The 23,886-nt window shown below is 39.7% G+C and overlaps 1 protein-coding gene across 1 annotated transcript in view; it reads left to right on the top strand.

Annotated features, from left to right (window-relative positions):
- LOC114480157 (slit homolog 1 protein-like) overlaps positions 1–23,886 on the top strand; it is a 115,392-nt gene that overhangs the window by 13,912 nt on the left and 77,594 nt on the right. Inside the window, exons 2-4 of the mRNA XM_028474065.1 lie at positions 9,482–9,553; positions 11,277–11,348; positions 13,483–13,554. Of these exons, the coding sequence (XP_028329866.1) occupies positions 9,482–9,553; positions 11,277–11,348; positions 13,483–13,554 (216 nt within the window). The remainder of the gene's footprint in view (positions 1–9,481; positions 9,554–11,276; positions 11,349–13,482; positions 13,555–23,886) is intronic.

Genomic DNA, 23,886 nt, shown 5'->3' with positions numbered 1-23,886 from the left:
GGACTTGCCTCACGGCACACCTGGACTTGCCTCACGGCACACCTGGACTTGCCTCACGGAACACCTGGACTTGCCTCACGGAACACCTGGACTTGCCTCACGGCACACCTGGACTTGCCTCACGGCACACCGGGACTTGCCTCACGGCACACCGTTTGAGAGCCACTGATATAGACCCACTGTTTCTCTGTTAGAAGCTGTCAAAAAGTTGTGTGTGCATGTGTGAAGGAGAGAGAGATTCACAGAGGAATTCTTGTTGGCTATTATAGAAACCTATTGCGTTTTGAATGAGGTATTATTTTCTTGAGTAGCTTCTTAAAACATACTTTCTAAACTATCAGTAAATGTAACTCAAGTTCTATTAGCAAAAAATTAAGAGGAGAGGAGTGATATAAAGAGTTGAAGATAAGTTCAAAGTACAAAGCTAACATGCAGTTTATCCACAAAGTTAAAGCTGGAGACGGATACTTTTCATCAGATAAAGTCACTGCATTGTGGGATGTGGAGTCCCGCTGACGGATGCAAATAAGTGTTTTTACTGTGGTTTCTTGTGTTTGCCCTCAAGATGGGTACAGAATTCTGTACTTTTAAAGGTACAGACAATCTGTCAGTTGCCTTTTAAACCTAAAGTACCTAAAGGCATCCTTGTCAGCTTAGATTTTTTCATTGCTTCAGTTCCAATAATAAGAGGCTTCTGTTGATCTTCATATATGAGTTGTCCTAGTTGTACCATAGTTTTAATGCTTGTGGTGTTGTTTGGCAGAGATTGCCTACATCAGGAGGAGTATCTTAGGCACATGTTCAAAGTTGTTGAAACCAAAAGTGATTTCTTTTCCATAGCAATTTACAGTGATGCTGGCAATATAAAGTATGCTTAGTAAACAAAAGACACAATGGACATTTGATTTTATTAGTTCTATATGTAGTTACTTCAAGTAATGTAATGTGTTTTTTAATATTACAGCTTTTTGTTCGATTTGTTTATGTCAAATTAAACAGTTGTATTGATGAATGGAGCTGAGTTAGCTTTTTAAAAAGCTTTGTTCATTCTGTGAATGTAATGTTGATTTGGTTGAGTTGATATGGTTTTACTAAACACAAACCACAAAGGCATGAATTGGGCTTTTAATCGGCGGGTTGCTGGTATTATTTTTTACTATAAGCTTACTTTTACTTGTATGCGCTATATGCAAGCTACGTGGACAGCTCCACCGATGCCCTTGTGCATTTGATCGCTCCTTCATGTCAGGGTTAGGGGTTAGAGTTTATCTCTCCGGATGTTGATGACCCACTTTTTTCGCAGCTCATCCTCTTCTGGGAATGTAAAAAACTCAAAGCAGAATGACATCTAGCTGAAGCTGTACACCTAGGAACGTAACAGTGGTATCTTGATGTGCTACCTTCTCTTGTTTGGAAGGCACCATTAAACCAAACTGTGAAAACCACATTTCAAAAGTGTGACGGCTCATTTCTCCACTGTTTTGACTGTCCGAAAGCGGTAACAGGAAAGACGTCACCGGTCTTATTTTCAACCGGAAATACGTCACGTGTCACTGTGCATATAGCCCACTGGATTTTTAACAAAGAGTATCTGTACTTTCACTCAAGTAATAAAAGTTAGTTTTCTACCTTTGTATATTAACATTGCGACTAGTGAGAATACAATTGTAAATGTTGTTAATCAGAATTGCAACTAGTTCAAATGGATATTTCAATTGGAATTAAAACATGGCAAAATAAATTATGGCAAAATTGAATTATAGACATCTACAATTCTGTTTAAATGTTAAAATGGCTTACAATATTCTGATCCTCTAAATGCTGTACATTATGTTTACTGTTTGTGTGATGTCAGACACAATATGATTGAAATACTGGACTTAAAGGAGCATAGGGCAGGAAAAAATAAACATTCATTTTAAGTTATTTTAATGCTAATTGGTGATGAAGAGTTCTAAACCAAAGAGAATGAGCCCACACACATTTCTCCCTATCGCCTTGAATAGATTGTGTGATACATTTTGTTCTGCTGTTCTGGGCACAAATTTCCCACGCAGTTCTGTGGAAGTGATATCAAATGACACTGGTGCACGTTCTCGACAACTTGGAAATTAAAAAGAATGAGAAGAAGATGGCTTAGAGACTGAAAAAAACATGCACTGTGGACTAAACTACTGTGTGGTTCCACAGATGCATGCAGAGGCATGTGCACAGGTCTTGCAGTAAAAAGTCACATAAATGGCGAGTAAATAAATAACCGTGTCACAGTTAGAGTGTGGAAAATTTTTTCGTCTGAGTCCGACCCAACAGTGAAAACCTTTTTTTTTTTTTCATCAGTGCACAGGAAACAAGTGAACGTCAAACATAAACAGGGGTGGTGCATGCAAGAGACTCATCGGCTCTATTTACATAATCCATGTGTCAAAGATAAGGATAATCCATGTAACTGTGCAGAAAAAGGAATGTTTCAATGGTGTATTTCTTTATAATTGTCCTCTCCTGCATTCTCCATCCACTGCAGATAACAGCTCTCACTGTGATCTATACTATAATTCAAGGGAGGTCTGTGTGTGTGTGTGTGTGGATGTGTGTGTGTGTGTGTGTGTGTGTGTGGAGCAATTATCTCCCCGACGTGATGCCAGTTCGACCTGAAACTCACTCGACGGGTTCCAAATACCCCGAGTGTGTGTGTCTGTTTTTTTGGAGTCATTTGGTCATTTCAAAATGTTTATTTTAATTTTATTTCACTTCTGGACGGCCCCGAAATGAAACCTATTCAACTTTTGACCTCAGGGTGTGAGGGGGCGCTAGCGCACCATCTTCACTGCACAGCTCAAGAGTAAGAGCAAGAGTCACGTGTGCGGCCAGAGCCAATCGCTGCGCACACAGCTAAGCAGCTGTAAACACACGAGCGATAGAGAAGAAGATCGTTTAGACCTAAACATAGAGCTATCTGAATAGATCGTTTGAAACCAACAGACACTGGTGAGTCTTTTACAGACACGTTTCCCAACCTGTTCAGTTCTCCATCTGGAAAACTACAGATTCTCTGTGGTGCCGTGCATGGAAGCTAAGCTCTGTCCACTCGGTTCAGAGGTAAAAAATGATTTTTGTTTTTAAAAAAGACAGCCGAATTGTAGATAATACTTTAATTTACTTACGCACTCATTTAGTTTGGAGCTTTACGTTTTGTTTTGCGCAGTTTTGTTACTTTTCTGATTTGCGCTACAATGTCTATGGAGTTTGGTTATCAGTGTCTCAAACATTCACAGAAACACACAAGGTATTTATTTATTTGATGCGCGTTCACGGAGTCGGATGTAGACACACACACGGCTGATGCGCGTGCACGGAGGAGATGGACGCAGACTCACACGGACACACGGTTGATGCGCGTGCATGGAGGAGATGGCTGTAGACACACACACAGTATTTATAATAAAAATATACTAAATGAGTAAAATAAAACAAAAACTAAACAATATTTATACAAAAAATACACAAAATGATTCCAGAATCACTACAATGGCAACAAAAACAATAATTATACAAATAATGCACAAAAACACAACAGAAAGATACAAAAATACACATAATGACTCCAAAAAACATACAATACAGAAAAATACACCAAACAAAAAAATATAAAAGTGAGTTAAAAAAACAAAAATAAAAAACAAACACATTTATCATGCTCATATCCCATAGAATTAAACCAGGAAAATTGCACCCACATTTTGCACCTGCAAATATAGCCCTTATGCTCCCACATAAATGCATACTTCCGACGGGCACTGTACTAGTACAGTTAAAGCTGCATTCTTCAAGGCTACATCAGCTGTGGCTGCTGCAGCTAGAAAGGAAGAACGCTGCACGCAAACGACACCATGTGACCAAACGCAACCACCAGTTCTAAATATCTGTCCGAACCGACCCATCCGGTGCCGTCAGGTCCCATCAGGGTTTGGTCGTTTATCCAGCCTTTAGTTAACTATCAGCTGTAAACAGTTGATCCCCCCCCCCCCCTTCCCCCCCGCAGCGGCTTGGCTAATGGTTACCCTAACCGCCATAGTTTCACTATGGAGTGTGATTTCAAGATCCTGCCTTATGCTCCTTTAACTATAACCAGTATTTTCCTATAGTGTGTGCAATTTAATATTGCATTGTAAATGAAAAGTGATGTCATTGTAAAACCATTCAGGTGCACCATTGTTCTCAGGTAGATTTAAACCAGTTTGGCCACTGAGCACTGTGCGACTTCATGGGTTAAAAGAGTCCCAAAGTTCAATGTGTTCAAAAAGAATTAGGAATCAAGTCCAAGAGGAAAGTATCCACTGCTGTTTTACACCAGAGGATTTCTAGTGTTCGTGTCACAAAATTTCTGTTTCAACTAAAAATTTTGGTCTGAAAGCTTTTTTCATGATAATGTCCATTTGTAGTAATACAGTACATACTGTATACAGTAATATAAACCATTCAAAATCAACATCTTATTTCTTATGAAAGTAAGGCTTTTACGCACTTTTTCAAGAGTTTCTTTGCATTTCTACAAGAGAACTAAAGATCTGGCTCACACACCCAAACCCCACCCCTGCCACCCCCCCTTTACACCACACAGGACAAGGTCACACTCGGCTCCACCCTTTACAGTAGAACAGCAATATGATACTACACACACACCCACACACACACACAGAAACACACACGAAGACGGCTCATTTTACTTGTCCTTCACCAAAGACTTGTGGGAAGAATGACATCATAGCCTCTCTTCCTTCACAACTGTCAGTCAGTGTAGACCAGTGGTCAGCAACCTTTAGCATCATAAGAGACTTTAGCCCCACCCACTAAAAGTATAAGAGGCTGAGAGCTACAGATCAATTGTTATTAATAATTGATAATAAAAAAAAAAAATGCAATGAGAACACAGAAATGTGCACACACAGTTTAATGTTTTTTGTGGGGACCTAATAATGATTACCGGTTAAGCTAATAAATCAAATCAATCAGACATGCTTCTGGTAGAGTTTTGCCACCATGTAACGTTCTTCCACAGCAACATCAACCTTAGTTTGCGACTCAAGAAAGCGATAGAAAAAACACCAAAGAGATTAAAGTATGCAGGGTGGGCACACTTTAGTCGTACTCAACCGCCCCATGATGCAATGCTAGCGGAATGTAAAATCGTCCCGTAACCTTCAAGCTAAAATTCAAACGTTCCCTTTTCAGAACAATTCCATTCGTTTTTGTTTTTTTGACGCTTTTGTAAATAGGGCTCTTGTTTTGAAGTTAACCAGAAGTTTTGTCAGTAGCACAATGATGAGTCTCAGAAAATCTCAGAAATGTCGGCATGAAATGTGTATAGGTGAGTTTTATGGTTCAAATGACTACATGATATTCTACTTGGTCACTTTCTCATTTAACATACTTTCAGAATGTTCAAAGGTGAAGAATCAACAGAGTTGTTTAGCATTAGTGTGTTTTAGGGTTTTGTCGTTGTATGTTCAAAATGCATTTTGGGAAACTTGAAAGTATACTTCAGTGGGACTGGTCCTCATCGGTCATCATTCTAAACATACTTATAGTATATGGTAGACAGACAGTAGATACTCATTGAGTTTGTAGTGTATAGTATGGAGTAGGCCAATTCGAACACAGGCTGGTACCCTGCTTTGCAGTGATTAAGATTTACACAGGTTGATAACCAGCTCAGTCTCTCTAATCAGAATCAGAAGTCCTATATTTATCCCAGGGGGAAATTATTTGCATTATAGCCGCTCAAGAAATATTACAAATAAAAGAATAAAAGTTAAAGAAAGAAAGAAAGAGAAGGAAAAAAAATTCCATAGTTAATTAAAATACTGTTAATTAAATAAGGATTAAATAAACACACAATATAGGAGTAAAAAATAAAACAAGATTATTATTATTATTAATAATAATAATAATAATAATAATAATTATAATAATAATAATATAGTACAGATATTTACAACAATCAAAGCTGTGAGGTTACAGTGATGAACTGTAAAGTTTGATCGCCACAGGCAGGAATGATTTCCTGTGGCGTTCTGTGGAGCACCGTGGTTGAATCAGCCTGGTGCTGAAGCTGCTCCTGTGACTGACCAGCACATCATGGAGTGGGTGGGACTCATTGACCAAGATGGCCTTCACTTTGGACAGGCTCCTCCTCTCTATCGCCACTGTCAGAGAGTCTAGTCTGTTGGCGTCTACGACCCTCAGTTAGCTCCCCCAGCAAACAACAGCGTAGAGGATCACACTCACCACCACAGACTCATAAAAGATCCTCAGCATTTTTCTGCAGAAGGACCTCAGCTGCTCAGGAAATAGAGGCGCCTTTGGCCCTTCCTGTAGAGGAAGTCATTGTTCTTCCCACAGTTCTCTTTATCGTCTGTTACCACTCCCAGGTATTTGTACTCCTTCACAATGTCCACACTGACCCCATGGATGGAGATGGCGCTGACCTGCCTCTTGGTTCTCTTCAGGTCCACAATCAGCTCCTTAGTCTTAGTCACATTGAGCTGTAGATGGTTCAGCTCACTCTACTGCAGGTGTCCACTGCAGCCCTGTAATCCACCTCGTGTTAAGTATGTGACAATGACGCATAATGATCATCGTAATTATTATGTGCTGCGTAACACGTGTTTTGTTTGTGCTGAGCGTCAGATGATGCTTGGCCTGTCTGATCGTAAAGTGGGTGTTGTGGAGAGGCCTTGGTGTCTGCACTGAGGCCAGCGTGGGGTTGGGTGGCCTTGCAGGATGGTGCAATGTGCGATGGCGTCATGCTCACTGTTATGGTGGGTGGGGGTATTGTGGGTTGCCTGGTGGGGTCTATCTGCTGTCTGCAGTGCTGTGGGTGGAGTGCACATTGGAATGTCGTTAACGTGTCCCTGACTTGTTGGGGCGGCTTGTGTCACACAGTGTGGTAGGTCACCACACAGTGGCCCGGTGCCCCTCTCTCTCTCGGGCCTCCAGCACCAGTGGAGTGCTCTTTGGGGCTGATGGGCTCTGCTGGTGGGCTGGGCTTACACAAAGATAAGCTAACTACTAAGATGGACCAATGTATCAGTTTTTGCAGGTGTTAAGTATTAAGTCAACAAATAGCAAATTAGTGTTGTCTCAACTGGTCTTGATAGAAAATCAGTCAGAGACTAAACCAAGACCTTCAGAATGTGGAGACCAAGACCAGTCTGTTGTACTACAAAACCACAAATGCTCCCTGGTCCGAACACCAACTAACTTGGTAGTTATAAAGCACTATATAAATGAAGTCCAAATCAAGTCCATGTAATTTGAAATTGTATGCAGCAACCGACCCATAATTACGCTGAACAAAAATATAAACGCAACACTTTTGTTTTTGCTCCCACTTTTCATGAGCTGAACTCAAAGATCTAAAACATTTTCTACAGTATATACACAAAAGAACTATTTCTCACAAATATTGTTCACAAATCTGTCTAAATCTCTGTTTGTGAGCACTTCTCCTTTGCAGAGATAATCCATCCCACCTCACAGGTAAGGCTTATCAAGATTCTGATTAGACTGCATGATTATTGCAAAGGTGTGCCTTAAGCAAGCCACAATAAAAGGCCACTCTAAAAGCGTGCAATTGGAATGCTGACTGCAGACATGTCCACCAGAGCTGTTGCCCGTGAATTGAATGTTCATTTCTCTACTATAAGTCTCCAAAGGTGTTACAGAGAATTTGGCAGTACATCCCACCAGCCTCACAACCGCAGACCACGTGTAAACACACCAGCCCAGGACCTCCACATCCAGCATGTTCACCTCCATGATCATCTGAGACCAGCCATCTGGAGAGCTGCTGCATCAATCGGTTTGCATAACCAAATAATTTCTGCACAAACTGTCAGAAACTATTTCAGGAAAGCTCATCGGCATGCTCATCATCCTCATCGGGGTCTCGACCTGACTGCAGTTCGTCGTTGTAACCGACTTGAGGGGGCAAATGCTCACATTCGTCGTGTGGGTGAGCGATTTGCTGATGTCAACGTTGTGGATGGAGTGGCCCATGGTGGTGGTGGGGTTGTGGTATGGGCAGGAGTATGTTATCGACAACGAACACAGGTGCATTTTATTTATGGCATTTTGAATGCGCAGAGATACGTGACGAGATCCTGAGGCCCATTGTTGTGCCATTCATCTGTGACCATCACCTCATGTTGAAGCATGATAATACATGGCCCCATGTTGCAAGGATCTGTACACAATTCCTGGAAGCTGAAAACATGCTTGTATTTTAATGGCCAGCATACTCACCGGACATGTCACCCATTGAGCATGTTTGGGATGCTCTGGATGGGCGTATACGACAGCGTGTTCCAGTTCCTGCCAATATCCAGCAACTTCACACAGCCATTGAAGAGAAGTGGACCAACATTCAGACCACACAGACCACGATCAACTCTGTGCAGAGATGTGTTGCACTGCGGGAGACAAATGGTGGTCACACCAAATACTGACTGGTTTTCTGACCACCCACCAGAACCCCACAATAAAGCAAAACTGCACATTTCAGAGTGGACTTTTATTGTGGCCACCCTGAGGCACACCTGTGCAATAATAATGCTGTCTAATCAGCATCTCGATATGCCTTACCTGTGAGGTCAAATGGATTATCTCGCATAGGAGAAGTGATCAGTAACACATAATTAGACAGATTTGTGAACAATATTTGTGAGGAATAGTTCTTTTGTGTATATAGAAAATGTTTTAGCTTTGCGTTCAGCTCATGAAAAATGGAAGCAAAAACAAAAGTGTTGCGCTTATAGTTTTGTTCAGTGTCTTTTTATACATTCATCCTCCAACACTTAGTTTTCCAGGACATGGTCAGATTTCAGTCTGTAACATAAGAATACATTTGGTTCTCCTTTTGTAATTTTCACATTATATTTATTTAATAACTCATGTGGATGAGCTTCTAAACTGGCAGTAGGAGTGTATATTAGTTTGACTGTTTTACTGTGTTTTAGCCTTGAGCTTCTATTCTATCCAGAATGTACTCTGTAGGGCTATAGTGGCTCAGTGGTTGAGTGGGGCGTCCAATAACCGAAGAGTTGAAGGTTCAAATACCTCTTTATCCAAGTCATTGTCGTTGTGTCCTTGGCAAAGACACTTTACCCACAATGCCTCGTATGAATGGGTATGAATTGTGCATGAATGTGGTGGTGGTCAGAGGGGCCGTAGGTGCAAAATGGCAGCCACGCTTCTGTCAATATGCTCCTTGCAGCCTCGGCTTCACTGTAGATTACCACCACTTAGAGTCTCCTTGACAAAAAGTGCTTTAAAAATCTAAGCCATTATTATTATTATTATTATTATTTTGTGGTACACTGAGGTTAGCCAGGTTAGTCACCAGAAAAGGAATGAGGGAATGTTTCACTATAATGTTATCAAACTATTATCCTAATCTGTGTCTTTTTTGCTTGTTTTTTAGAGATCTGAATGGAAACAACCTTACAATCGTCACAAAGACAGACTTCTCCGGCCTCAAACACCTTCGGGTCCTGTGAGTCACTGCTATCGTTAAATCACCAGTAGAATCAGGTTTCTGACATTCTGACTTTAACCATATGATGATGACCATTGTCAACGTTAATTAAACTTTCACCACCTAGAGGGACATTTCTGCTCTTAGACAATTTAGGACAGTGTGCAGAAGCTATAGAGTACCAGGCAAGAACTCTCTCACACACAGGGAGAACATGCAAACTTCACACAGAACAGTGCCAGGCAATCACACCCAGGTCTTCTTGTTGTGAGGTAGAATTGTTAACCACTGGGTTACCCAGTTTCCAACATATCAAATGATTTCAGACTCTGTTTAGGTCTATAGGACATGTATTTATATTCAGTTGTGTTTCAGTAACATTCATGTATTGCTCTTCCTTTAAATTGACATACCCCCCTTTACATTTACCACAGATTTGTATCCAGGGACCTTTACAAAAGACGGCAGTAGGCAATCTAATGCATAGCAACCTTTCTGATTGCTCTGCATACTGTGCCTTTCATTAAATGCTCTACATCCCCAATTTTGTAAAGAAAACTTCTGTTTGCAAAAAAATATAAAGCAGCACAACATTTGTAACAATGTGAGCGCACATCTGTGGTGTGTGATGTTACAAATGTGTGGTCCGAGAAGAGTGCCAAGGTAAGGGTTAGGATTCCTTGCGAAGCGGTAGAATAAAAGAAAGAATATCCAGTCTTGGATGGAAACACCTCTCGCGGCGTAGAACATCTCTAACTTTTTGAACCTCAACTTTGATCAGATTTGGAATGAACAGACCATTCATGACTGACTGGTGTTCAGGTGGGTGGAGCCAGGTAGAACCCAGGACAAAACCTGCCAGTGAGCAGGTTCAGTTCACGGAGAATGTTTCCGTGGTGAGATAAGCAGTGTAACTTAATTCGCTTTCTAGAATGGGAAACTCAGAGTTCACCTTATTTGAGCCGAACATACTTAGAGTTTGAACATAACCCGCTTTCTAGAATACCCCGCTCAGGCATTTTGCCATTTGCTTGTATGCAAACTACGGAAGCTAGGTCATGCTAGACCTCGTCTTTGAAAAAAATGGGAAGAATCCCCTGGAATTCTTTCACTAAATGAAACAAATCACTTTAGGGAATCACTTCACTATAGAAAACCACAAGTCCCATGCTGTTAAAAAAGTAGATTCCCTTGAGTAGGAGCTCTCAGCAGCTCTGATAAGGACACCCTGGGTGCAATTTATGACTGTGGTGCCACCGGTCAGTACACAGACATATCTGGGAAAATCATTAACATGGGCCATCGTGTTTGAATCCAGTGTCAGTCAAACACGCAACAATAAGAGGGGGTTACCCTTTAATCTTTTGACCTGGAAATGCCATGTCCTCAGGGAGAGCCTGGAAGAGCAATAAATGTATTAACCAAAGATCTGGGAACACGCTGAATGTGAGTGATGGACATGAAGTGAAGGAACTAATGGCATCTCTGGAGGTCAGCTCAGAACAATTCAGTATTCGACTGGGAGCCCGGGGCACTGAGTGTAACACGAGTAGTGTATGAGGTGAAAGCATTGTGTGTGCAATCTGCACACTGCGCACACAAAGAAACGATATTCTCCAAAAAGTGAGAAAATAATGTTTTCTTACAATATCTTCACAACTGAATGTGTATCAACAAACAAATACACTACACCTCAATGAAAGGCTGTTCTTAACTTTATTGATTTGATTTTTTTCTGCAGACATCTGATGGAGAACCAGATCAGTAATGTTGAGAGAGGAGCATTTGATGAGCTGAAGGAGCTTGAAAGACTGTAAGAGCACACACCAGCACCGTCCTACAGCCAGTTTACCAGAAGTGTGGAATCAAGTTACATGACTTGGACTCGACTTGTACTCAAGTCACCAATTTGATGACTTTAGACTCGACTTGACAAAATAATGAAAGACTTGCAACTTGACTTAGACTTGAAAACAAATGACTCATGACTTAACTCGGACTTTAGCCTGTAGACTCGGGAAGTCTAGACTTCCTGCCCTTCCATGAGAAAATATTTTATTAAATGCGATTATTATTAATGAGCAATAAGTCAGATAGTTTCATACTGTATTTCATTTGAAGTAGATTTATATTTGAGAAAGTGAAAGTATAGGACAGTTTTTTGAGATTATGTGTAGTAAAGAATAGTGTTGTAGTAGTCGAGACCGGTCTTGAGACCAAATTTTAAAGGTCTCGGACTCGGAAGCATTTTGACTTTGTCTTGCCTCGGACTCAGGATTTTCTCTCAAGCCCGTTCGAGACCAGCACTAATTCCTTCTATTTTTAAACTTTTTTATAATGTGATAAAACAAGGAGAAGAACGGGATAAAACAATCCTTTATTCATTCTTTAATCCACCTCGTATAATGACCGCAACCTTCCTTAATGTGACTGAGTGACGTGTGTGACACACTCACACACACCAGCAGGAGAGAGAGGCGGAGCTAAACATGTCCGCTAACTTGTTGGTTGTGAAATTTGGTTTCACGAACCACAAAGAATACATTTGTAAAAGCACAGCAAAGAGGAAACACTCTGCAGTGTGTAGGTGACCAGCCATGTTATTTCTTGGCAGAAATACTTTTAAACACTTGCTGTACATTCAGCTGACCTAAAAATCTTGTTTTCAAATATGTAGAATAATTGTGAATTTATCAGTAGCAGTAGTAGTTTTAGTATTTTAATTTTTTGCAGGCACCTTTTTTGTCCATCAAATGTATTTAAAAGAAACTAAAACTAAAGAGAGAATGTTATTTAATTGTCAAACCTTGTCATAATTTTATTTATATATATATATTTTTAAATTAAAAAAAAAATGTTTATGGCCTTGGTCTCGGCTTGTCTCGGTCTTGGTTTTGACTCAGTCTCGGCTCCCAGAAGTCTTGGTCTTGTCTCGGTGCATTCTGGTCTCGGGCAAGTCTTGGATAGTGTGGTCTTGAACACAACACTAGTAAAGAATAATGAATAACTAATAATGATAATATGTTTCTTTTTTTTTTATAAATACATTTTAATCAGTAATTTTGTATCAACTACTAAAAAATTCAGGCAACCCTACATGGGGTCACTAGCCCAAGGTTGAAAAACAGTGGTTTATGAGCAGAACATTTGGCTTGTTACAGAATGAATGCAGAATTTCTCAACAAAGCCACAATGATTGGGTTTAATGTCAGACAAAGAAAGAAAAATAGTTTAAATGGCCGATGAAGGAAAATGGTCTTGTCTACTGAATAAACCTAATGAATGTCTCAGGTCTTTACATCCCATACAGTCAAAATGTGGGAGCTCTTTTTGGCCAAACCTGTAGAATACTCATACTCATGGTGACGGAGAAACTGCACAGAGTTACCAAAGTTATGCCAACCCATAACCTTCCACCATATTTAGCATCGTTAGCTACAGAGCGAACCACATGAACAATCAACTTTCAATAAATGAATGAACAGGACAAAAATCAGCAAATTCACCCAATAGAGAAATACATATTGGATTGGTTTTTTTTTCTTCTTTTTAATTTTTTTTTTACCATTTTTTCAACTAAAAGTAATGAAGCCACGTTTAAAGTTATACAATATGTAATGGTTATTTTTCGTTAATTTTCTACACCAAAGAAATGCTTTGACAAACTAATACACTAAAAGTTTTTTTTGTTCATTGAACAATGTTTTTTAGGAATAAGTAGGTTATGTTGGTAAAAACTTCAAAGTCAAACGTGTTATTTTATGTTTCTCTTTCTCTGTTGCTCCCTCACTGCCTTCAGTCTCAGAATGGTTGACAGGTTAAAGCCTCAAAAATGTAACAATTGATCACACTTTAGCTTCAAAGTCCTGCTCATCTAAGTCATCTATTGTGCTCCATTACAATGAAAAAAACAAAGTATAATATTAATCATGTTTGTGTCTTAACAGTCGTCTCAACAAAAACCGTCTCAGCCAACTTCCAGAACTGCTTTTCCAGAAGAATGAAGGCCTTTCCCGACTGTAAGAAAATAATTAAAAACTCATCTGAACACTGACACTAAACCTACATCTAATTTTCATTTCACTATTGACCTTATTATTAATCTAACGCAGTATTCCCAGTGTTTTATTTTATGTAGCCCTTAATCACAAGAACTGCTCATTTGGTTGGATGATTATTACGTGTCCTCTAAATACTTTCTGGTGTGTCTGGCGCTACGGTGACAAGGAGTTCAAGCCTTTTTTCTGTGTCCCAGATTTTTTAATATCCTATCACTGTCAGTTTGGTGGAAAGCTACACATAATGTGTTAGAAATGTGCTTTTAAAATGGTAAGATTTGCTTGTTTCTTTCAAATTTACATGATGGGATACATGTAAATATACATACCCTTAAGGTTCCTGGTTTGGCTTTATGGGCCACTGTGGTTTTTTACTTTTCATTTGTTTCGAGGATAAACATGAAATGAGTTTTCATGTAAAAAAGTAAATTAGGTTTTAAATATAGTTAACATGACAATGTTTATTCAAACTTTTTTCAGATTTTACATTCCTCACACACTCCTGTACCCACTGCAGATGATTCAGAGATCTCTTTTATTCTCAAGTCTGGCAGCGCACTCACTTTTTTCCCGATCAAATAATTGACCAATTTTTCTCTCATCAGAGATTTGTGAAGGCTGCACAGATCACTTACAGATTCCCAAAAGAGCATCAACAACATTCTAACACACACACACACACACACACACACACACACACACACACACACACACACACACGCACACGCACACACGGTAATGGTTATCTAATGTTTCCTGTTTGTGTGTTTTATTTCAACGCCTAAATTGCAGTCATTTGATGTTTGTTCCTGGAGTCTTTCTTTCTTTCTTTCTTTCTTTCTTTCTTTCTTTCTTTCTTTCTTTCTTTCTTTCTTTCTTTCTTTCTTTCTTTCTTTCTTTCTTTCACATACCTTTTCAGTTAATATGGAGTTGTATAGATTGTGTTTATGTGGAAAGTTGCACATTCCACTGACAGAACAATACAAAGTGCAACATTTACGTTGTACTTTGAGTTATGTAGAACATGTGGGCTAAAGTGATATATAGTAGTTGATTAATAGATTATTGACAAATATTTGACTTATTTGATTTTTCAGATCTAAGAGTATACATGAGATTTCTAAAGCTGTCGAGTAAAGCTTGCTTATATACTAGAGATGTAACGATTAATTGTAAGGCAGTTAAAAATCGATTCATAGGTACCACGGTTCACATCGATGCTCTGAAAATTGAATCGCAGTACTTCTTTCAAACAGCAGAGGGCGCTATATATTAATTCTTCCTGAAGCGGACGTGACGGGCACCGAAAGAATATCTGGAATATTACGTGAATATCTGTAAAAGTCACGTTTTTCTATTAGCTCTGTCTGCTAGCATAGCTATTCTTCTTCACTGGTGGAATAACTGCATGCCAACCGACCACTGGGTTACCAGCGCCGTCTGCTGGTCTAAACAAATATCTGACGTAAATACAGTTGTTTATCAAGGGATTCTTTTGACAATGAAAACTAAAAGGACAATAGTATAGTATTTTCGTGAGAAAATCGTATCGTGAACCCAGTATCGTGAATCGAATTGTTGTATCCCTATTATATACTTATTCTTTCTTTTTTTCAAACGTTGTGATGAATTAGATAGACTTTGATAGAATATTAGTTAAAAGACAACAGATTGTTGGAGTGGTGGCTTGTAATCGGAGGGTTGCCAGTTCAAGCCTCACTGGGGCCGTCACTGTGGGATGTTGAGCAAGTCCCTTAACCCCGAACTACTCCCCGGGCGCCGCAAAATGGCTGCCCACTGCTCCTCAGGGATGGGTTAAATGCAGAGGACGAATTCCATTAATGTACTAACATTACATGGCCAATTAAAGGCGAAAGCCCCGGATTTAATCGATTTAATCTTTAATCTTGATATCATTGACACATTGTAAGGCAAGGCCAATTTATTTGTATAGCGCATTTCATACTCAAGGCAACTCAATGTGCTTTACATGATAAAACATTCAATTGTTTAAAATGTACTACATGCTCTCTTGTTGCTTTCATTCTCCGACTCCTAAAGCAACCAATCGTGCTGTTTTGAAAGCAACACATTGCCCCTCTCCTGGCAATGTGGTTTCCATGTGGCAGACATTAACAGGTATCTGTAATGGCTAACAGAGGTTCATTTTACCTCTACTGCCTCTGGCTGATTGCTGTCAAACTTATTGGGCACTCCTGCATGATTTAATTAATTTAAATAATTTGGAAATTAGTTGACCAAAAACACTAAAAGATAAAAGTCAAACAAAGAAATCTGCAAACTCATTAATGCTTTTTCGCACTTAGGTAAAATAGGAACCCACTGTTATAGATATAATCACAGTATTATGTATTTGTAGCCTACGCTGCTGTAGAATCACATGAAGGACTATATTTAATTGTTCTGTTTGCGTCTCTTTTGTCATCCCTCGTCTGGTTTATATCCTGATTTTTCGTTTTGGTCTTTTGTTACCTCCCAGTAGCTCCAGCACACACCCAGAAACATTCTTTTGTCTTTCTTCCCAACGCCCAGAGACATTCTGGGCGTTGGGTTCGAGTACCGGGGCCCTCCCAGTTCCTCCCTTCAGTCCAGGGGAGCTATAGAAATATGGGAGTCACTTCATTTCTCACACACACTCACCTTGAAGGGACCTTTGTGGTTATTCTGTCGATATACGACTCCAGCATGTGCACTTTTACCTGCAGTGCTAAATTAATACCTTTGCTTTGAGTTTCCCCCTGTAGTCACCCATGGTTTTCCTATTTTAAGTTGTATAGTAGTGTTGTATTGTCATGGTTTAATATAAAGATATAGTTTTGTCAAACTACAACATGCTGGACTGTTGGGATAAGAAATTCAGCATTACTAGTTAGGGTTAGATATTTGAATTCTTCCACCGCTGCCTTTAGAATGACTACAAAATTATTATAGCAACATGTTATTTTTAAAGAATCAGTCTGAATGCCAAAAATACAATACCAACAAAGCAGCTAAATTCCTAAACTTTCTTACCCATGCAACAACTGATTCATCATTTCAACAAATGGAGTTTTGTTAAAGTTCAGCCATAACTTGTTTGGTTATGAAATTACTGTTTTGGTTTAAGCATTTCCTTTTTGTAGAACTTTATACCGTATCTGGAAATAATATTTATTTTGATGCCCAACAACTTTGTTGTTTAGTTTCAGATCACAGAATTCATCATTATGTCTATGTTTGGTTATGCTTCTATTAAACAGTGATAATAAAATACTTGGTTTTCAGTGTCTGTGCGTGTAGTTTACCTACTGTCAGACGCTCTGAGTTTAATGAGTCCGATGAGACATCTGTGTGCAGCTAACTAGCAGAGTGAAGCTAAATGACAGTAGAAGCTTGTCTGGGCCTGATTGCAGGCCAATTGAAGTGTGACCTCACTGTCCATCAGACTAAAGACTTCAAAGAAGATCAAACCAGGAAAATGTCTCCCTGTGTTAGGAATATCCAAATAGAAATATACTCCATGGTTTTTAAGCATGTTTGTGTCTCCTGCAGTTGTAAATGTTTGGATCAGTTATGAAATGTTAGAGTGGAATAAAGGTGGCATCCTGTTGAGTATGTTGAGATTTCTTGAATCTTGATTAGATTCAAGGTTACGCTGACAGGCACTACATGAAGAATTTCTATGCTGCCTTGAAAGAAATATATGGCCCCACACCCTTTGGATCAGCCCCTCTCCTTTGTGCAAATGGAACTACTCTAATCACAAAGAAGGAGAAGATTCTCGAACGTTTGTCTGAAACCTTTGACAGCGTCGTTAACTGCCCTTTTGTCATCAACAAAGAAGCAATCAATTGTCTCCTCCAGGTGTCCATCAACGCAGCACTGGATGACCTACCAATCCTACCTGAGACCTAAAACGCAGTTCGACAGCATTCCCGCTGACCAGGGACTTCTGCCTGAGAGCCAGTGTGGCTTCCAGAAAGAGCGCAGGACAGTAGATATGATATTTGCTGCATGGCAGCTGCAAGACAAGTGCCATTAGCAGAACTCTGACCTATTTTCAACATACGTCAACCTGACCAAGGTCTTCAACACAGTTAGTAGAGAAGGACTTTGGAGGATCATGGCCAAATGCAGATGTTCACAGAGATGGTGAAGCAGTTCAATGATGGCATGCAGGCAAGAGTCCAGGACAATGGAGAGTCCTCCAAGCCATTCACTGTCTCAAATGGCGTGAAACAGGGATGCGCCCTGGCATCGTGACTGATGCCTTCAGAGATGGTGATGTTGGAATCAGCATCAAGCACCAACTTGCGGAGGCTTCAACAAACATCATCAGATGCTTTCTGTTTGCTGATGACGGTGCCCTCAACGCTTGTTTTGAAGCTGATATGCAACACAGTATCGACAATTTTTCTGCTGCCTGCACCAACTTTGGCCTAACCATCAGCATAAAGTAAACAGAAGTTCTCCACCAGGCAGCCCCAGGGAAACACTTTGTTGAGCCCAACATCACAGTCAATGGCCTAAAACTCAGCACAGTGAACAGGTTCACCTATCTTAGCAGTACACGGTCTCAGAATACCACCATAGAATGTCAGTATCTCAAAAGCCAGTGCAACCTTTGGCAGGTGACAAATTAATGTCTGGAACAGAAGGGGTATTAGCCTTGAAATAAAGCTGAAGGTGTACAGGGCAGTGGTGCATCCCACACTGCTTTATGTCTGCTAGATGTGGACAGTGTATCAATGCAATGCCAAGAAGCTGAACCACTTCCACACTACATGCCTCAGGAAAATCCTCAACATTTGATTCCTGACATTGAGGTGCTTGCTCGTGCAGACATGCCCACTATCTTCACCATCCTGATGCTGACACAGCTGTGCTGCGCAAGGCATGTAGTTTGCATGCCAGAAGACCGGATGACCAAGCGACTATTCTATGGTGAACTACAGTATGGCATGTGTCGAATAGCATTTTTAAATTCCTATTTCTTGTTTCTGGGTAAGTGTAAAGCCACCGTAATGTTCCCAGTCTTTTTCAAGCACTGGATGAAACTAACTTAGTGCTAAGATGTCTAATGAAATCTCCAACATGCCAATGCCATTATTATCAGATATTGAGGAAAATTCCATTGAGGGAGATATAAAGCTATGACCCAAACAACTGTTATTAAAAGGATATATTGGCATTTATTCATCCATCTTTTCACCCGCGAGTTGCTGTTCAGGGTCAATTGGGTCTACCGGTGCCTACCTCCAGCTCTCAAAGGGCACAAGGAGGAGCTACACACTGGAACAAACACCCGTCCATCACAGGGCAAACATAGACAGACAGACAACCACTCACATTCCCATTCAGGCAATTGATCATTCAATGTGCATTCATGTGATAGGCTTTAACAACATAAATAAAAACTCAGAGCCACCCTCACTATTTAAGTTTCTGGTGGGGAACTCTGGTTGCAGAATTGGTGTGGACAGGCTTTTAGATGTCTAGTTGACTTTTAATTAAGAGTAATTTTCTAGTCTGGTCATAACTAGCGTTAGCTGTGGTGCATTTTCCGACAAAGGGCAACAGCAAAATTCTTCTTACAATTATTTTTTATGAAGACACAATTTCCAGTTGAAAATGTTATTTTCTGATAAATGCTGGAAAAGTTCATTTCTTCATAAGAGAAAATAAATATAAAAGGTGCCAGCTGGGATCAGTAATGCTATATAATAGTTGATAATTATTTTCATGTTTTCATAAATATAATCATTATTGTTTAAGAACTTGCTGTTGGTAGTTTACCGCATTTGTGTTTTAAATGTATTTTTATTTATTCAATTTGGCATAATTTTATATAATGAACTGATAATGTTTATGCATATTCATAATTAACAACAAACAATTTGATGTTTTTCATTTATTCCTTTACAATACACTCACTCTGGTGTAAAAATGACCTGGACACGCCCCTGTTAATGAAGAAAAACACACAAGAAATGCTGCGCCACTGAGTGCACAGTAACCTTTGCATTTTTATTTAGTATATGGAACAATACTCTATAGAATTTGTTGTAATTCCTACACTGTTCATTTGGATTGAACAAAAACTGAGCTTATTCATGGTGTTGCACAACGACTGTGGTAAATAGCTAATGTGTTGAAATTGTGTCATTGTGAAAAGCTTTCAATGAAAGGTTCAGCATATGTTCAATCCATTATTGGCATACATGGATTTCTATATTACCTCCCGGACAAAGATCTGTCTTTACAAAGCAAGCAGGAAAGACATTCTCCGGTAATTGTACCGGTAGTTTTTCCTGGAGATGCATCTGTGGCTTGCCCCCTGCTGTCTGTGGTAACAGATTTTCAGCTAATAAGATCAGTGCCACTGACAGCAATCACTACTCTCATTATGACAACCTGCTTTTTGATGTTGTTGTCCACATTCTTCACACGATCACCACACCAGCTCTTCCTGTTATGTCCGACCAAGGAAAAGCATGAGTTAAAGGCACAAAGGGAAGAAAAACCTACAATGGTTTCAACTCGATTCACTGTTCAAGAGAACAAACGGAAGGCCACTTCTTACAGGAATGTTTCCAGGCTGACTGTCCTCCTATCCTCATCTTTTTGTTGCTCTTTTGTTCACTTCCTTATATTTGGTGTTAACCAAATGAATTATTTGCTCTTTGGTGGACAGATGAAGAGGAAACTACTTTAGTCCAAAAATGTTACATATTTTCAGGTTTCAGCTGTGTTGGTCAAAACGCCTTTGTTTTGTGCTTTCAGGTCAATAAATCTCAATCTCTTTACAAACCTTTACAATAGGTTCAAATATTTTCACGTTTCTTTGAAAACATATGTGAAGATTTAGTTATTATTTAGCCATTTAGCAATTTTTCCATTAAAAACAAAAATGTGACATTATGGTTAAGAGTTAATTTACTCAATAAGGGGTCTATTCTCCCGTCTGGACTTAAGTGCTTCATCTGGTCCAGGCTGCTGACACGCCCTAAAGCGCATATGTGTGAATGAAGGCGGGCTGAAGGAAAGAAGGCGGTGATGTCATTTTTTTTAGGCTGTCTAGAAATCACAGAACATGGAGTTTTCCCAACCCTTGTAAATGTCATTGTGACATTCCGTGAAAATGATGTTCACTTTTAATTTGAAACGCCTTCATTGATAAACAATATAACAGGTTGATTTGATCAGATCATTGATCTAAAATAAAGCATGACATAAATACGATAATTTTTTTCTATTTGAAGTGCAAAAAGTGCCACTCTATCAATATCATCACATTCTCCAAAAACTCTTCCTGTCCTTGCAGAAACTTTGTATAACAATTTTTTCCGCCTTTGCGATACCACTAGAATCAATGACAATAGATCTTTGTGACGTATTGATATCACAATGTGTTGTTGCACGAGATATTTAATAATTAATACTTTAGATAGCAGAAAAACAAGGCATTATCATCAAGATCTGCTGAATTAGCACGCTGTTTAAGTTTTGTGTTTGGCTTGTATTCAGAATGTTGTGAGTACTTGAATTGTCACACACTTTGGTTCGACACAGAGAAGCTTCCACTCTGCATTAGGTTGTTGACTCAGTTCAGGATGAAGAGAATGCTTTGCTTCAGGACTCCTTGTGGCTAATGTGATGGATAAATAAAGCAGGTCTCACGAGCCATTATTTGTTGAGTTGAATACAGTAAAAACTTGGCTCTGTTTCAAATTGCCAATAATGATTGCGTCAAATGCATTTGTCCGATGCGCTCTTCATAATTAAGGTCATGTACATTGCATAAATAAATTACAGAGATCGGGAAAGGATTGAATTGAATTTGTATTGTTTTCGTTTAGAAAGTGTCAGTACAACAACTGTGGAGCTGGTAAGACTGTCATGGTGAAAAATATACCAGCTTTTCTGGAGAACTGAGACCAGATACAAGAACACAAGTGTGGAAACTGTGCTTGTTGAACAAACTATGGTTTTAACAATTTTATCTTAATTAGTATTCTTTGATTTTTTTCAAGGAAAGTTTCTGCTTTATGACCATTTTAAATGCATTGCCGAAAATGACAAAGAAAATATGTTTTACTCAGTCACATACTCCATATTCAGGGGAGTAGAAGGGATGGATTGTATTTCCTCTGAATTCATTGAATATTCCCACATTTGCAGTTTGCATTGTGGTGCAATGTAAATACTGGCATCGCTGTTGTTTTTTCAGGTGATAGACATTTTTAAAATCTAGAAAAACTATAAGCCAGATGCATGAAGGTTGTCTAAGGTTCTTGGTATTTGTATAAGATCCCATGAAATGTAGAACGTGAAGAATGTATCTGACTCTGCTCTGCTTAGTGCTGGCAAACACTGTTGCCTTTATCTGCAGTGCTTTTGATTAAAAAATGCCTGACTGGGTACCATAAAAGTTTATTTCCCACTTAAACACGAAGTCTTTGTTTTTTTACAACAAGGATATGCAATACACTATGTATATCAACGGAGATTACGCACACACACAGTGGCTAAGTCCTGCTTTTTGTAACAGTTTTGCCATACTGCGAAATTTACAACCAATGTGAAATTGTTAAATGACAGATTTAAAGCTAAAAAAGCATATCTGGATTCACACCTGTTGAAAAAAAAATGCTTTCAGGCCACATTTATTGTAAATTTGCTCAGCCAATGCTAACACTTGTTTTACTGGTTACTTGAAGGGATGGAGAGGCGACCTGCTGACTACAAGAGTGGGAAAGTTTACATTTCTCACACTCCACTGAAGTCAGGGAAGGAGAACAGAGAGAGGAGAAAAAAATTGGAACATCAGTAGGGGTCAGGGAACAATACGAGGAGGAAGAGGAGAGAGGAAGGGTTGCGAGGAGAGATGACAGAGCAGATCAGACATAATGAAACACACACACACGCACGCACATGTCCAGCTGTGACACAGTCTGTGTTTCCCTCCAGTAAATATCACATCCAGTCTGCTTGTGTCCAGGCAACAGACAACCCGAGAATGGGGTGTGTGTGTGTGTGTGTGTGTGTTGGTTTTTCTACCCTGGTGGGGTCCACCTCCTGAAATATCACTCACGCTGTGGGGACTGATTTTCCCCGTGGGGACCTTAGATGTTACAAGTGATTTGTGTGTTCCCTTAAATTTTTCATGATTTTAGAAGTTAAAATCAGATCTGTATGACCTTCAGAAAGGGTGGATCCCATAAGACACCATTCTGTCATTGGTCCTCACGGTGTGATAAAAACGGGTGTATGTGTGTGTGTTTTTAAATAAAAAGCATGAATATTAATTTTACAAAATTTATTTACATTGTGTACAATTTACATGATACATGACACCAGTTGGAGGGACCATCAACTCCAACAAAACAAAGGTCAGTTCAGGAAGATGTTGTGTCATCATTGGTTGGTGTCCATGTTTCATGGTTTGGTTGTCTTCCGGGATATCTCTGTACTTGGCCGCATTCATCTTTCCTTCAATTACACCCAGTCGTCCTGTCCCTGCAGCTGAAAAACATCCTATAGCATGATGCTGCTACCACCATGTATCACTGTTGGGATTTTGTTGGGCAGGTGATGAGCAGTGCCTGGTTTTCGCCACACATACCACTTGGAATTTACGCCAATAAATTCAATCTTGGTCTCATCAGACCAGATAATTTTTTTTCATAGCCTGGGAGTCCTTAATGTGTTTTTTGGCCAACACTATGCAGGCTTTTATATGTCTTGCACTGAGGAGAGGCTAACGTTGGGCCACTCTTCCATAAAGCCCTGACTCATCTCCCTACTGCATCTCTGGAGCTCAGCCACAGTGATCTTTGGGTTCTTCTTTACCTCTCTTACCAAGGCTCTTCTCCCACGATTGCTCAGTTTGGCTGGACGACCAGGTTTGGAAAAGTTCTGGTCGTCCCAAACTTCTTCCATTTAAGGATTATGGAGGCCACTGTGCTCTTAGTAACCTTGAGTGCTGCGAAATTTTTTTTGTAACCTTGGCCAGATCTGTGCCTTGCCACAATTCTGTTTCTGAACTCCTTGGGCAGTTCCTTCGAACTCCTTTGCTCTGACATGCACTGTGAGCTGTAAGGTCCAATCAGTTTCATTAAACACAGCTGGACTCCAATGAAAGAGCACAACCATCTCCAAATACCAATACGGTTTCCAGGAAAAGTGGAAAGGAAAGGAGATAGAAGGGACTTTTTGGACGCAGCCCAAGTCTCTGCATCCCAGGTACATCCTGGATAAGGACCACCTACAAACCCCACACAAGTACTGGGA

This window comes from Gouania willdenowi, chromosome 1 (genome assembly GCF_900634775.1).
Source record: "Gouania willdenowi chromosome 1, fGouWil2.1, whole genome shotgun sequence".
Taxonomy (NCBI): domain Eukaryota; kingdom Metazoa; phylum Chordata; class Actinopteri; order Blenniiformes; family Gobiesocidae; genus Gouania; species Gouania willdenowi.
This window is presented reverse-complemented; position numbering and strand designations above follow the sequence as displayed.